At 44.3% G+C, this 15,915-nt stretch overlaps 1 protein-coding gene across 7 annotated transcripts in view; it reads right to left on the bottom strand.

Moving 5' to 3' along the window:
• Fmr1 (synaptic functional regulator FMR1) overlaps positions 1 to 15,915 on the bottom strand; it is a 60,986-nt gene that overhangs the window by 2,723 nt on the left and 42,348 nt on the right. For 5 of the 7 annotated variants that reach the window (XM_050189656.3, XM_050189659.3, XM_050189661.3 and 2 more), the window contains 3 exons: positions 8,366 to 8,444; positions 6,024 to 6,133; positions 4,994 to 5,053 (listed from right to left, as the gene is read on the bottom strand). In XM_050189656.3, coding sequence (XP_050045613.3) covers positions 4,994 to 5,053; positions 6,024 to 6,133; positions 8,366 to 8,444 — 249 coding nt within the window. The remainder of the gene's footprint in view (positions 1 to 4,993; positions 5,054 to 6,023; positions 6,134 to 8,365; positions 8,445 to 15,915) is intronic. The other 2 variants (XM_050189663.3, XM_050189664.3) reach the window with 1 other exon arrangement.

Genomic DNA, 15,915 nt, shown 5'->3' with positions numbered 1-15,915 from the left:
AACTTATCAAATAGCCAAAGAGAACAACTCATGCTCACTGCATTGAAGTCGCATGGAAACTACCGTATTTATTCGCGTATAACCCGCACCAAAATGTGAAAAAACGCGTTTAAAAAGTGGGGGTGCGGGTTATCTGCGAATTTTTTCCTTGGGAGGGGGGGGTCGGCTTCACCGCAATGTGCGGCGGCCTCCCCGTGTAGTCCGCCATCCCCATCGTCATCGACGCTTGTCAAGCCGATGAAGGGCCAACGAAAGGCCAGCATTGTTGAGCCTCGCGTTAGGCGCTGTTTAGTGTACTTACCCCAGTTTGCACTGTTTGCCTGCTTTGTTTTGGCATCATGAGTGCGACTCGACGGCAGTGTTTCACAGCGAAAGAGAAGCTAAAGATTATAGCCGCTGCCGAAGAAATCGGCAACAGAGCTGCTGCAAGACAGCTTGACGTTGACGAGTCGTGCATTCGCGACTGGAGGAAGAAAAAAGAGAGTCTCGAAGCAACGAACCGGGACAGGCGAGCGTTTCGGGGTCCGAAGACTGGCGCGTACCCCCACCTCGAGACGCAGCTTGCGAAGTTCATTGAGGAGCAGAGAAGTCGTGGCCACGCTGTTTCGACTGAGATGGCGCAAATGGAAGCCCTGAAGTTGGCCCGGGAATTGAACATTCCACGCGAGTTTCGTGCAAGCCGTGGATGGCTTCAGCGCTTCATGCGAAGACATGGATTTTCTATGCGGCGGCGAACAACCATCTGCCAGCGGCTTCCTGAAGCCTACGAGGAAAAGTTGTTGAACTTTCAACGATATGTGATCGCACTTCGGAAGGAGCACAGCTATTTGCTGTCTCAGGTGGGAAATGCTGATCAAACACCTGTGTACTTTGAGATGCCGATGGACACGACCATGGAAAAAAAGGGCTCCAAATCAGTCAGCGTGCTGACAGGCGGAAATGCCAAGCTGCGATGCACAGTCATGCTATGCGCTTTGGCTGACGGCACGAAACTGTGCCCGTATGTCATTTTCAAACGCAAGACGTTACCTAGCATTCCACTGCCCCCAGGAATCGTTGTGCGTGCGGAAGAAAATTCGTGGATGAACAGTGGCCTAGTCGGTGACTGGCTTCGAGTAATCTGGGAGCGAAGACCAGGTGCCTTGCTGGCACGCCGGTCGATGCTCGTACTAGATTCCTTCAGAGGCCACTGCACTGATGCGGTGAAGGCTCGCCTTGCCGAGACCAGCACCGACCTCGTCATAATACCTGGCGGCATGACGTCCATGCTACAGCCACTCGACGTGTGCCTGAACAAGCCGTTCAAGGCACACGTGAAGCGGCTGTATGCCCAGTGGATGGCCGACGGCATTTACGCCCTCACACCGACGGGACGCGTGCGAAGGCCTGATATTCCATTGCTGTGCCAGTGGATCGTGGATGCGTGGAAAGCGATACCGGCCGATTTGGTGCGCAAAAGCTTTAAAAAAATGTGCGATCAGTAATAGTTTGGATGGTTCCGAGGACGACTACGTCTTTGAGAGTGGCGATGAAGCCTCGGATGGCAGTAGTGAGAGCGGCGACGATTAAGAATCGGATAACCAGTGACGTGGTGGCGGTCGTTTGAATAAATGTTCTGAAAACGAAATGATCACTGAGTGTGAGTTGCATCTTTCTAGCGCTCATTTTTTTTTTTTTTCAGGTAAACGTGCGGGTTATACGCGAGTTTTTTTTTTTTTTTCCGTCGAGTTCAAAGTTAGGGGTGCGGGTTATACGCAGGGGCGGGTTATACGCGGGTAAATACGGTATGTTTCTGCTCGACTCATGCATATAATCTAGCCCCTCCTAGGCTGCATGGATATCCACACTAATATGGAAAGGATAGCAAGACCTCCCAATAACATGCTTTGGCTGCATTGGTGCAACAGACATCCCTTCATCCAAACATCTTCTGTACCACTGTTCTCGCTTTGATAAGCAATGTCAGACTCCCCAGTGTGCCTTGAATAGACTGGACGATAGGCCATTTAGAGAAGAAAAGATATTGGGAGCCTGAGTTCATTAGCCCAGAAAGCAGTTCGAGTGCTTCTCCACTACCTGAAGGCAACAGACTTGAGGGCCCAACTATACACATCCTACACCTAACTTAGTGCATGTGCAAGAGCGCTATGGACTCATGTTCTCTCTCTCTCACTCCACATTCCTCCCCACACATGTAGGATAGCAAACTGGACTCAGTCTGGTTAAGCCCCCTGCCTTTCCTTCTTGCCTTCTGTCTCTCTCCTTCATCCAAACAAGGACATGTTTACTGACCAAGCAGAATCAAAGAACAATTTCGCCACACTCGTGATTTGTATATACACATGGAACAAAATGGGAAAGGGGAAGCATTCGAATGGCTCTTATCAAAGTGATGATCACATCGTTCCAGTCCATTTCAAGTTGGAAGTATTGTTTTTATTTTTTAACCACTATGTGCTGCACTCCCATGTATGCCAACCTCTAGCAGTACCCCTAACTAAGCAAGGAACAGCTCAATACTCACATATCAACATGTGGCGACACAGACTAAGTACGCACATTTGCAGAGACTGGAATGCATGTCCAAATTACCAAGCTTTCGCTATATAATATCGCACCTTTGGGCTCACCTGTCTACAGGTAATTTGTTCTGTGCGCTACAGCCACCATGACTTCGCTTCAAAATGACTTGAAACGACCTACAGTTTATGATATAACACGAATATTCAGAATTGATTCTGTGTGTTGAAGTTAGTTTACCGTGCAAGTTTTTTGTTAATTAGCAAATTAGGCCTAAAGAAAAAATGTCCTGCTTCTGATAAAAAGATATTTATCCTAGGAGGAAAAAAATATGATTGTATTTTGGAAATCAGCTGGTAAAAATACATTAACTGTGGAAATTTTATTCAAACTGTTTAATAATATAAAGTTATTTTAAATGCCTCATTCCCCTTTTATTTGACTCAAGTTAATTTGATACTGAGCAGAGGTCCTGGCCGGCATTTATGTATTTTTATGAGCCTAAACTGCCATTATTTCCTAAAATCCACCATTGCCACATAATTCGAACTTGACTAAAGAGCATACACCCGCAACCTTCATGGTCTGGACAGCCACTACTTTAGTGGCAGCACGCCTTGGCAGAGCTCAGGGGAGAGTGAATGCATCAAACACTTGTCATCTCGTCCTGTGTCCTTTTCACTCCTTTGTCGTTTTGTTTGCGCTGTTCCCATTATGATTGTCATCTCACGTTGAAAATGCCTATTTTCAGTCTGACCTAGCAAGATTTACACTAACGATGGCTCACAATGATTGCGATATTTACTCAATACTAACATAAAAAAATAGAGGAAAAGCATACGAAATCACAACAGTGTTTGTGGCATCCATATGCTTTACTGGACAACACAGCTGTACTGCGGCGAAGCTGACTAAGAAACCATAGGACTAGGTTGCCACAGGACCCTTGCCCATTTTACAGCGAAGCTGTCTATGGCTAGGTTCTGGTGGATCTTGTCTCCATTGACGTAGACAAATTTTTCTTTTGTGGGCTGATCCCGAAGATAGTGCAATGCCGAGCCGACCCACAATGGAGGTGAAGCAGGCTTTAAGCCATCAAGGGGCCCACATTCACAGCTTCGCTGGTCATCGTTCTTCCCAGAGTGGAATGGCACTGAATTTTTTCTTGGTTAAAAGATCAGGCTCATGTTAAATTTCTACTTTGTTTAGGAGCTTTAATATAACTTATACGTTAGCTTTCTACTTTGAACAAGTAGCAAGGAGGCGTATGTTTGATTTGGGGGCATGTTAGAATCGGGGCAAATACTGACAAATGAATCAGCAGTGTGTTCTGGCATTTTTTCTGGATCTTGCTTAATTTGACCGTATATTATCAAATGCCCCATACAGAATCAGAATAAATTTTATATTGAATTCCCATATACTTAGGAGCAACTACATTGGAGCCACTGCATAATGTCAACAAAAGTTTTGTACAAGACTCACATGTGCTAAGCAGTGAAAATTGCTGCCATATGCCATTTTGGTGGAATTATAGACCACTTTGATGGCTTTTCAGGTGTCAGACAACTGCTAAGCAAAAGTTTTCTGTGTTCAATAAACTCCCAAGATAACTTCCAATTGCTTTGTCCAGTCTGCGGTTGGAAAAGTTGGGATGTCAAGTTTGTGTGCTTTATGAGGTTAAACAACTTATTGTAGCTGTGCTGTGTGGACTGGATACTATGAATGGGTGCTGAACGAGTAGCAGCCCACAAGAAAAACCTTCCAGCCTATAACCGGGCGGCTAACAAGTGACTCATTCCTAGATGTTAACCCCTGTGCTTACAGGCCAGAAAGGAGGAATTATGTGTTGCAGCTCATGACCTGGATGTGTCTCATGAAAATGAGGCAAAATGCTGTCAGTAAAGTGCAAGAAATTTACATTTACTCCCTAAAGCACCTATAGTCCAAGCACACACACAACACACATACATAAAAACAGTTAACGCAATATTTCTTTCAGAAACACACCAATATGCACAATTCTGACAAAATGCTGTAACTGATATGCAGTAATCAGGCCTAGATCAAGCGAAGAAAAGAGTACCACAGCTCAAGCAGTCAATACAAGAAAGCGCATGCAATCCTCTCTGACAGCCCAACTGTACCACATGCTGATAGAGACAGTTCACCAAACTCCAGATGACCTTGCCGAGACCCATGGTGCGTGCAAAAGTAACATGACAAACTAGCAAGTGCTCCCACGTATAGATAAAGTCCGGCTAATCGCAGAACAAAACTTCACTTGAGTGAACTTTTCTGGTTCCAACAATTCAGCAGAATTTTACTCCTTCAGCAAGCTTCATAACATCTCATATTACAGAGAAAGAAAAAAAAAGGGGAAAAAAGGGGGGGAGGGGAGGGAAAGCCTGTGCCCCATCCTAACAGGCATGCTTTGACAGTCCTGTACCAATACGAATGGAACAAAGCTCACCATTGAGGGCCCAATAATGTCTGATGCATCCGCTTTTCCTTGCCATGTAGAATGGGGTAACTGTTGGAATAAAGCACTCTTGGACTGCACGCACTAGGGCCCAAAAACAGATGCACCTTTACGCTGTTCAGAAATGTAAATTGTTCTGCATGCTTTTCAAGTGAATGCAGGCCTGACTTTAGCCATTCATTCAAGTGAATGTAGGCCTGATTTTAGACGTTCATTCAAGTGAAGTTCTACTGCATAAAAACCAATTAAAATTGCCTTGCAGGACACGTCATCACCATTAAACACACACAAGATTTGTCGAAAAGCATTAGATTTATAAGCACACTAACAAAATCTAAATGGCTTGACCAATAATTTCTTGCTGTGTATTGTATACCTCACAACTGTTTCCCTGCTACTTATAATTACACTGTGTGCCAAGGCTAGAGTTTTGTTTATTCATGCCACTGGTGCTTAATCCAGACAGCCACTGCTACCATTCCTCTCACGTGTCCAAAAGCAGTCCACTACCATTTGGCTGTGTACAGTTCTTGCATCGCCAAAAATCCTTTCACCCTGGCAACCTAGAAAGATACCACACACAGTTTCCAAAAGTACTGACCATGCCTTTGCATCTAAGCCCCTCACAAAGCAAGCCTTAACATTCTCCCCTCACTGAAAAGGCTGTCACCTGCGACATTTCCAAGGCACATCCTTCGTCTCAAGCTTCGAAGCCACCCAATGCGTAACCAGAGTTGTGATCGGTCTACATACAAGGGAACCCTTACGACTTTAGTCCCTCCAAAACAACAGTGATGGAGAGAAAATATTTTTCATTCCCCAAAGCTACGCAGTGTTCCAAGCGTAATACTGCAGCACTTCAATAGGCAATGGTAACAGATCTAGTCTCTTGCAGACTCCATGGCATGGAAACTTTCATTCAGACTTTGCATATAAAAACAAAGATTACAAAAATACTCCACGAACAGCAAAAACAAAAGCCCCATTCCTGCAGTCACCATGCCAGCAAAAATGAACCCACCTCTTCTCGGGGGCTCTCGTTCTCGTTGTCGCCCTCGATCTTGACCCGCACCACACCCGACTTGTCCACCATTTCCTGGATAATGCGGCCATTTTTTCCTATAACCTTGCCTGCAGGAAGAGAGTGGCACACAGTTTTGTGTCACCCACCTCATGACAGGTAAAAGAATGTGTTGCAAGATGAACGTGCCCCAGACACTCAAGTGTGCCTGGGGCAGCATACGAGTGTGCGTAACTGTTTTTGAAGGAAGTTATATTGCGGTCACAGCTTTGGCTTACACAACATACAAGGGTGTCATAGCTCACTGGCACACCTTTTCCTTATTGCCGGGGTGTGTAAATACCAAATTGTAGATGACAAATAAGCTGCCAGATTAAATCAAGAAAAGAAAGCCGACAACCGAATATCAGAACATATCAAGGCATTTATTGCTTATATAAATTTTGTGCAAGAAAACACGATGCTGCACATGCTTGGAAGTCTCCAAGCATGCAAAACAAGAATGTAGCAACAAATAAGTAACTTAGGTACCTGGAAATGAATGTACAGTATGGTCCACTTTTAATAAAAGGAACACTAAATTAGGGTTGTGATAACATAAGAATACTCCACCCTGTTGTTATTCCAGACTTGCCATTAGCGCTTCGTACTTTGTCAAAACTTTTTGAGCTGCTTAGTACACTAGCACTGATTACAGCTCAGTTGACTGTTTGGATAACATTTTCTTTGTGACAGCAATAACAGTAGACTCCTGCTTATTGCACGATTTTATTGGGATGGAGCAAAAAATTTGTGTAACCAAAAACTAAACATAGGAAAATTAGAAATATGGCCAAAATGATTCAAATAATATTTTCAAGCAAATTTAACACCTTCCTATACCTCATGGAGAAATATTACAAAGAAATATGCAGCAGAAATTGAGAAAATTGCACTTTTTATGTCCGTTTTCAAGATCAGGAAAAAAAAGACTCCTGAAAGCGCTATCGCACCACAGATTACGCAGGTTTCTGTTGATGCCCTCTTGGTATCACTGCAAACATGAGGAATCAGAGATTCAAGTAGTTGCAGCGCTATATTTCTGTTTGCAGACATAAAACAGGCTGATGATGCAACAAAAGAGAGCGCAAAAAGGGATAACTAAACTAGTGCCGCATTTGTTATGGTAGTCGCATAGCGCGCAAGGAGGGCTCCTATTGGCTCAGAAGAATTTTAATCATTGGCGCACTTGTTTCGTGCACATTTTGGCAGCAGCAAGCTGTGCCCTTAAACTGCATCAATAAATATACAAAGTTATACAAAGTAACAGTAGGAAGAAGCACACCGATCCGAACACCCTTCTTGATTGATTGGCCAATAACAGCTGGGTAGGGAATTTGCTATATGACGAAATATAGCAGTCAGAGAAGAGTGAGAAGGCTTCTATTGAAAAGAGTGTTTGGGAAAAAGGTGCCTTGGCGCTCTGCTTGCGAGCTCCACGCGCCACATACAAAAGCAAAATTTGGCAGAGATGTTTAGAGCAGTGTACGCTATCCGCAGGCTATGTTTTTTCATGAAGCCCAAGCGATGGTTCAGGACCCCTTAAATTCGGGTAAATATGCTTTTCTTTCTTTTTTTTTACCAATAGCTTATGGTTCACGTTGTTCTTGCAATATTTGTAGCTATTGTTCCATGTAACTTTTGTTTTTCACATTCCCTTCATTGAAACACTTGTAGACTGTGCAACCTCTGCTTTTGGCTGCCAACGGCAAGCTGCACTATATGAAATATGTATGCCACTATATATACCACAGAAGGCATATAAAAACAAAGGAATGGTGAAGCTTCATTGAGACCTTGAAGCTCCTACACTATTTCCATGTGATGTCAGATTTCAGCAGCGTTTGTTTGGTGGTAGTTAAACGTTTACTATCTAGCAAAGCACTATGCAACATTTGAAAGCAAGCAAAGATTCAACCTGGCCAGTTTTATGAATTTTCTTGCACATAAAGGGTGTTAACTAGTAGAAATACCTTCCATAAATTAAATTAGATGGAAAGCCCCGGTGCAACATTGTGGTCACAAAATTGAGGAAGAGCAAGTACAGCCTTCATTTTCTCCACTAACAATACATTTTATCAAGAGAAAGAGAAAAAGGCAATTCCAGACAAGATAAGTGAAGTAATTATATTCTTATTAGCAACTGACTTCATATTTCCCTTAGTGCCCTTTGATGCTGCGTTCACACCCACTGCAGTCACCATAGTGTGCCTACCCATACTGATAATAAGGAGAGGGAAAGTGTCTAAAACAAAAGCAGTACGACAACCAGTGAGGGTTCTGCCTGCCACATGCAGACTTACCGACCAATAGCCTAGGCACTTGGATGGACTCCTCTGCGTACTCCAGCATGCCCCGTGCTGTTTTCACCGACTCCTCCGTCTGGAACAAAGAACTGAGCACTTAGTCACTACACCAACTGCCCCAGAAACAATGAGCTCGGCTGGCACACCGACAGCCATGAACAGAAGTAGTCTTTGTCTGATACACCATTCCACCATCTCTGTCAAAATTTATACACACAAGAGTGAGATATTAACCTCCCCGTTCCAATGAGAGCACACCATGCGACAACCTCATGCCTTCATCAGGTGGCACAGGTTTGTTTGATGAAGGGGTGTAACGAACGTGTGTGCGTTGCTCAGATTGGTCGGTCTCGTTTATCCCGTCAGAAGATGCACCCAAGCTTTCGCCAGCTTTCTGCACGTGAAACTAGAACATTTAAATAACTGTATAGCATAACATTCCTTCGTTGCATATCACCTTATTTTTGCTCACGACTCGATACAGGAGCAGCCTTGATCAGCCCCAGTCAAGCATTCCAAAGGCGCAACACCAGTTATAGCTCCTATAAGAGCAGAGACGGTGCTGCAATTCTGGACCCACTTTCTAAAGTGCATGAGCGATGGAAAGCCTAGTAAGCATCCCTAGTGCCTTGTTTTTCTAGCAAACAGCTTTCTTCTGAATTTTTGGCCATCTTGTGGTTAGTGGTGAATGGACTTCCACTGAGGTCACATGCACTCACGCAACCGAGTTGCAGGGCGAGTCATCATTCAGATGGCGGTAGTTGAAGGTCATAGGCAGCGAGTTCGAGACGCGTTCGCCGCCGCCAGCGACCTTCGGCCACTGCCGAGCATATAAGCAGCCCTCAAATGCCTGCGCAAGTTTTTGCCCTGGCATACACCACCATCTTGCAAGTAGTCCTCTGATCACATCACCACCAGCTTGAACACTTTCGTTAGCCGCATTCGTCACTACATTCCATTCTTGAGAATATCTCCAGAAGGATGGCAACGCAGTCGGGTAAGAAAATGTAATGTAAACTTCTACACGTGAATATGTGGTTGTGTTATTAAAAATTCATACCGTTTATAAAAAGTAGTTTGAAGTGCTGGTCAATAAGTGCGCTTGGACGGCCCGATTTTCCTTCAATCTTGCTACAATCATCCCAGGACGATAGATACCACAGTTTCAAAATCTTATAAGTACAATTAATAAATTTCATTTATTCATGGACAACACAGATCATTCAGCACCAAGAGAACACAATTTGCCTTTTTTACAATCGTCCTTAATTTTCCACGCAACTTTTCGTCCGTTGCAAACAGATTTACCGCTTTTTAAAACACCCAGAGATGCATGACACAGGGATTGTTTCTGATGGGAAATGCAGCCATAAATTATAGTATTCGTTCTTTGCCGCCTACACCGCCACAATAAAATAAATAGTCAGCAAGTTGTCTTTAGGATTTGAAAAGAATTACCAAATCTAATTTGTGAATTGTAATAAAGTTTGAGAATTGCATGAAATGAGTAATTAAACAAATTTTTTGGGCTACTTTGGGTGTTTTCTAGGTGAAGGTGTGCTGGCAGTGCCAGCCCACTCCTCGCCTTGCAGTGGTGAGCATGCCCAAGGTTGCTGTTGTGAGGCGAGGTGTGAACTGGTTGGTGCCAAATATAAGCAAAAATACAATTATTGATATTTTTGTTATTAACTGCTTCCGCTTTAGTACCCATTCCCATTCATGCCATATGATAGTAGTGTCACATACAGTAAACCTTTGGTATATAAAAATAATCAGTACGGCGAAAAAATTCAATTTAAGTGGCAATTCAATAAAAGCGAACACCCCTTAAAAGCTAAGAAAGTAGAGCAGAGGTAGCACAACTCCACAGAAGTTTAATACGGGCGTCAGGCAGTTTTTGCAGCAGGTTGAATTTTTGCACAAGCTGTGGGAGGGAGCCAATCGCGGCCTAGAATTTGATTCAGATCGTGCTGGATCGGAATCAAAAGTGGCTGTGTGACATTGGTATAAGTGCGAGATATTCAATGAAGCAAACCTTTATTGAGGTGCAAAGAAGGTGGTCAGCTCGGTCTGGGTGCGAGTAAAGCTTGCTCCAATTCGTACAACTACTGAAAGAACTCAATCGCTATTGAATATGCGTCATGTTGTAAGTACCTTGTAGGCATATCTGACACCGTTGCTATTATGGAGACTGCATGTCGAAACCTTCTGCTCTCACGCTTCATGCATACAAGTATCAGGTGCAATCTAAAAATGGCATCCCGTGGCATTACTGCCCCATCTTCAGCATCGGCCCAAATTTTCAGACTCTTACATACCCCATGTGAACGGGCCACACTTCTGGACTGCACTACTTTCCTGAACTGTTGAGCAATTTATTAGTGGCTCAGTCGCAATTAGTCTTTAAACCGAGTTTAATCAATTCGAGCAAGCAAAAAGCCTGCCTTAACGTGCCATACAAAAATACCTACGTGAACCTGAAAATGCCTTCTAAACTCTACTTCTTAAGTAAGGTATCCAGTATGCCAAAGAATATTGTTCACAAAAGGCATACCAGTAAAATATATGAGGGTTGATCCAGAAGTAAGGTTCCCATCAATCTTAGAAATAGACAACATTGTTCATTCTCATAGAAGTTTGTATAATTGGAAAGATGAAACTTTGCTCTATTTTTATACATAATCGCCATATTTTTCTACGCATTCTTGTAGACGGTGCTCCAATTTCAGTATCCCAATGTCGTAGAACTCCGCCGCCAACTTATTGAGGAAGTGTTGGCCACTCAAATGTTCCTTTAGCTTGGGGAAAAAGTGATAATCACTAAGCGCGAGGTCTGAACTACACGGTGGGTGGGGCATGACAGTCCACCCAAAGTTTATCAAAAGTTCCTGGGTTTGATGAGAGACGTGAGGTCGGGCATTGTCGTGAAGCAGTGTTACGCCGGCTGCCAGTCGTTCTCTCCGGTGCTTCTATATAGCTCGCCTGAGTTTTCTTAGTGCTGCACAATTACTGTCCAAGTTGATTGTTATCCCACGTTCCATGGAATCAATCAGAAGTATCCCCTTACGATCCCAAAAAACACTGGCCATGACTATGCCAGCAGAAGTATGTCTGAACTTCTTTGCAATTGGAGACTCTGGGTGACGCCACTGTTCGGATATTTTTTTTTCCATTTCCGGAGTGAAATAAAACACCCACGTTACGTCTCCCATAACAATGGAGTCCAACAACCCTTCTTTATCTTCTTGACATTTTTGAAGAAACTGGCGAGCACAGTCAAGGCGTTTCTCCTTGCGGTCTGATGTCAATAGCTGCGGTACTCATCGAGCACAACACTTGTGATACCCCAATTTTTCAGTCAAAGCTCTATCCACTGTATCGTAAGAACTCCCAGGAATCTGAACAAGTTCACGGACGGTGATCCTCCCGTTTTGAAGCACTTGCATTGGACCATCTCGATAACCGCCTCCGAAACTGACGGTCTTCCACTCCGTTCTTGATTGTGGACCTCCTTCCAACCAGCAGTAAACTCCCTGTATTACTTTTGGACGTGTTGAATGGACATACACTTGTCGCCATTCACCTCTGTCAACTGACGATGAATATCCATAGGTGGAGTCCCTTTGGCGTGCAAAAATTGAATTACAGAACGAATCTCGCAGTTGGCGGGAAACAATAGCAACCTCCACATCGGACGGCTGCTGAGCCAAAAAAGCGATGCAGCAAAGATCAGCTGGGGGGAATCAAGAGTGGGGGAACTGCTGCGCACAGCAGTGTTGTCGAATTTCGCCTAGCACCTCCCCCGTGTGGCTGGAGCTCTTTGGGAACCTTAGTTCTGGGCCAACCCTCGTAGGAACTAAGGCTATGATCACAGAAAATAAAATTTTAAATTAAGTTCCTGGATTTTACTTGCCAAAAGCACTGTATGATTGTCAGGCACACCGTAGTGGAGGCGTCTGGATTAATTTTGACCACCTGGGATTCCTTGAATTGCACTCAAATCTGAGCAGACAAGCATTCCAGCATTTTGCCCTCATCAAAATGTGGACGCCGTGGCCAGAATTGAACCTTGACCTTGGCAGTGCAACGCCATAGCCACTAAGCTACCACGATTGGCGACACAGAATAGAAAAAAAAAAAAAAAAAAAAAAAAAACACAGGGACAAAATAAAAAAAAAGCACAGTACAAAGGACGGAGAGCAAGAAAAAACAAAGAAGCACTCTTTGTACTGTGCATATGGCTATTTTATTTATGACTATGTTACACCAAGTAGCCTGCACTACTACGCTACTAAAACGCAAACACTATATGCAAAGGTTAACACAGATTTGTAGGAATGGCAAAGTTGCGGTAACAACAAATGAGAAGGAAAAAAAGAAAAGTATGCCGACACTTTATAGACCCCTCTAACATCTTTTAGATATCTGCTTGGTGCAGACTGCATTATCGTGAACAAATATCTGCTTGGTGCAGACTGAATTATCGTGAACAAGCAAAAACATTGTGTGCACAAGGCTATGTGAACAAGCCTGTTTGCCACCACCAACATTTCAAATTAATTCAAGTCCATATAATATCGGCTACTCGGTGGTAAAAGCAAAATGCTTAGTATAAGCTCAGTACTTCTAGCTATGTTTACTATTTTCACAAATCTTTACTTCTTTCTTTATTGTTCAGCCCTCGGCACAGCCTCTGGTTGCCAATACAACGGCTCTCTGGCCATGTTTGGAGACACCTGGTCTAAACTGGAGTTTGAAAACCATGGACAAGGCCCTTTGTTTTTAACTGTCCGTACATCTCAATAAATTAAAAGAGAGAGAGAGAAAACAAAGAAGAGCATGCACAGTTCTAAAAAATTTGTTAAAAGAACTTTCTGAAAGATTAGACTTCAGCCTTACTGCAAACAAGAACTGCAACTACAGTTTGGTACATCACCATTATTTATTGCTGTTAACATTGTTATGTGCAAAAGAGATCGTTCATCACCCTTACGACTGGGGGGCCATCTATTTTAGGTCATGAAGGTGGGCTTAAGAGCGGCTAGCTGGTTGAAGATCTCAACGTCGTCCTTTTCTTTCCCAACCCAGGACCGCAAGCACACTCACCGGTGTTCATTTTCCTTAGATGTATGTGCAACATCTCTCTCATCGCAGACGAAACCCACTGGGCGAGATTACTTCTCTTGAAGTGAAAAATTTCAAGGGGCGACGTGGACCCCTTGGGTCTTGGCAGCTCTTCTACCATTTGCCGTAAAACGACCTACGGTATAGGTGACATCCACAAGTCTGTTAAGAATAACAAACGGTCCATTGTAGGTGGCCAGAAGCTTTTGGCACAACCAGCATTTCCGTACAGGAGTCCACAGCCACACTAAGTCACGAAGGCGATAAGGTAACCAGACTGTGGCGAATGTCATAGCGTGCTTTCGATTTGTCCTGCTATGCCAAAGTGCGTAAACGAGCAACACGACGTGCCTTTTCAGCAAGGCAGAGGGCCTTGGCGAGAGCGAAATTTTCATGACTACAGAAAGGGAAAACAGTGTCGATTGTGTATTGGGGTGGACATGTGTACAGCAGGAAGAAAGGGCTATAGCCTGTAGTCTCATGCTTGGCGGTGTTGAACGCGTACGTGATAAAAGGCAGTACGTCATCCTAGATCCTATGGTCAGATGAAGCATATATAGATAGCATGTTTACAATTGTTCAGTTGGTACGCTCCATAAGCCCATTCGTTTGTAAATGGTACAGTGTTTACGTGATTGTAAGTCAAACCCTCCGTATAGCGTGACAGAAAAAAAAAAAAAAAAAAAAAAAAAAAAAAAAAAAAAAAAACCAACACTTCAGGGCGTATTGTATAATGAAAATTTATCAGTAGCTGGCATGGTCACCGGACTACTTGTCTTCAGTTGTGCCATCGTCATCGCTGCTACAGTCCCACAGCGCGTGGTCATCCAGCGAAATTCCACATTTGGCAAATGACTGCACTATGACATCTTGTGTAACAGCCCACGCCGAATGCACCCAACCACACGCAGCCGTCAGGGAGGCTCTTTTGACAGGTCCAGTTGGCGTAAGTTCATGGTCTTCTGCCGCCAGCCACTAGCGGTACTCACGGCGGAGCAGGTCCTTAAAAGGCGAAGATCCGGGCTTGTTTCATGACTATGTCACACTTCAGTGGCAGGGACTGATCACTCATTTCAGAGACGTACCCCGCAAGCTTGGCCTACAGCTCCAAAAAGCGTCCCGACTTCGGCTCACGGTAAATTCTTCGCTTGCCGTCACAGGCAAAAGTTTTGCTTCGCTGCAGTCGCCATTCTCACACCACCCGTTCAGAAACATCGAACTTGTGGCTCGCTGTGCAGTGATTTGTTTCTTCGGTGTAAAGGATGGCAGACCTCTTGAATGCTGCTGTGAACGAGGGCCGAATGTTTCGTGGGCCTGGAGCACTCAAGATGACTGAGGAAGCATAGAAGTAGCCCGTAGCTGGCAGTCGAGTTGAACGTGTCAAACTAAGAGCTACAGGGAAATAGAAACAAGTGAGCGGCGTCTGCTCTTCCATGAACAATCGATACTCCCTGCAAGCGCCGCCATGAATGGAACAGTGGCACTTCCCTGGGATATCTATTCCCTGGGATATCTATCAAGGGATCATCACAGTGAATTTCAGCTTCCTACGATGTCCTGGCATTTCTCCAGGCTCTTCCTGGGGCATATACATGAACCACTTAGTTAGACCTCAATAACTCTGGAACTAATAAACACATCTTCATGAAACTTTGCAGTTCCTTATAGTTCGCTGGTGTGAACGTACCCTGAAAGTTTCATCCAGATAGCCTAAAAAATAAAAAGTTCGGTCTCCAGGGTAGCCTACCCCTTAATGTGGTAGAGCGTCCTTGCCGAATCTGAATGGCCAGCCGTACGGTTGTCATACATAGCACTCGGAATTGCTGTGTGAAGGCTCTCCGGCACCACTAGGAGAAAATGCGCACCAGTGCTGGAAAAGTTCTTATACAAAAGTCCATCATGTACACAGAAATGGTGTGCTGTAGCATACGCAGTCGGAGCAGTGAAAAGCGGTGTTAATTTAGCGTCCTTTCGCAGTTTGACTTTGAAACTGTCGAAGTCTGGAAAATTCGGCGACACAGAAGCCACAAGGTGATCGAAGTCGTCGGCATCATAGTCCGTAGTGCTAAGTGGCATACGTGAGAGGCAGTCCGCATCGTCGCAGCGTCGTCCACTCTTATAAGACACGGTGAAGCTGTATTCTTGCAGTCAGAGCGCCCAGCGTGCAATGCGGCCACATGGTCATGAAGATTTGAAAGCCAACACAATGAGTGGTGGTCACTGACAACTGTGACTGGATGTCGATACAGGTAAGAACGAAACTGCTGAACCACAAACATTACCACGAGGCACTCTTGTTCTGTGACAGCTCAGGCATACTAATGAGCAATTTGCATATGCAATCGTGTTTACGGTAACTGTAACATTGAACTAGGACGGCACCAATTTCTATGCCACTGGCATCAGAATGGTGTTCCATTGGA

The sequence above is a fragment of the Dermacentor andersoni genome, chromosome 2 (assembly GCF_023375885.2).
Source record: "Dermacentor andersoni chromosome 2, qqDerAnde1_hic_scaffold, whole genome shotgun sequence".
NCBI classification, from domain to species: domain Eukaryota; kingdom Metazoa; phylum Arthropoda; class Arachnida; order Ixodida; family Ixodidae; genus Dermacentor; species Dermacentor andersoni.
Note: the sequence above shows the minus strand (reverse complement) of the source record. Positions and strands in the feature narration are given on the sequence as shown.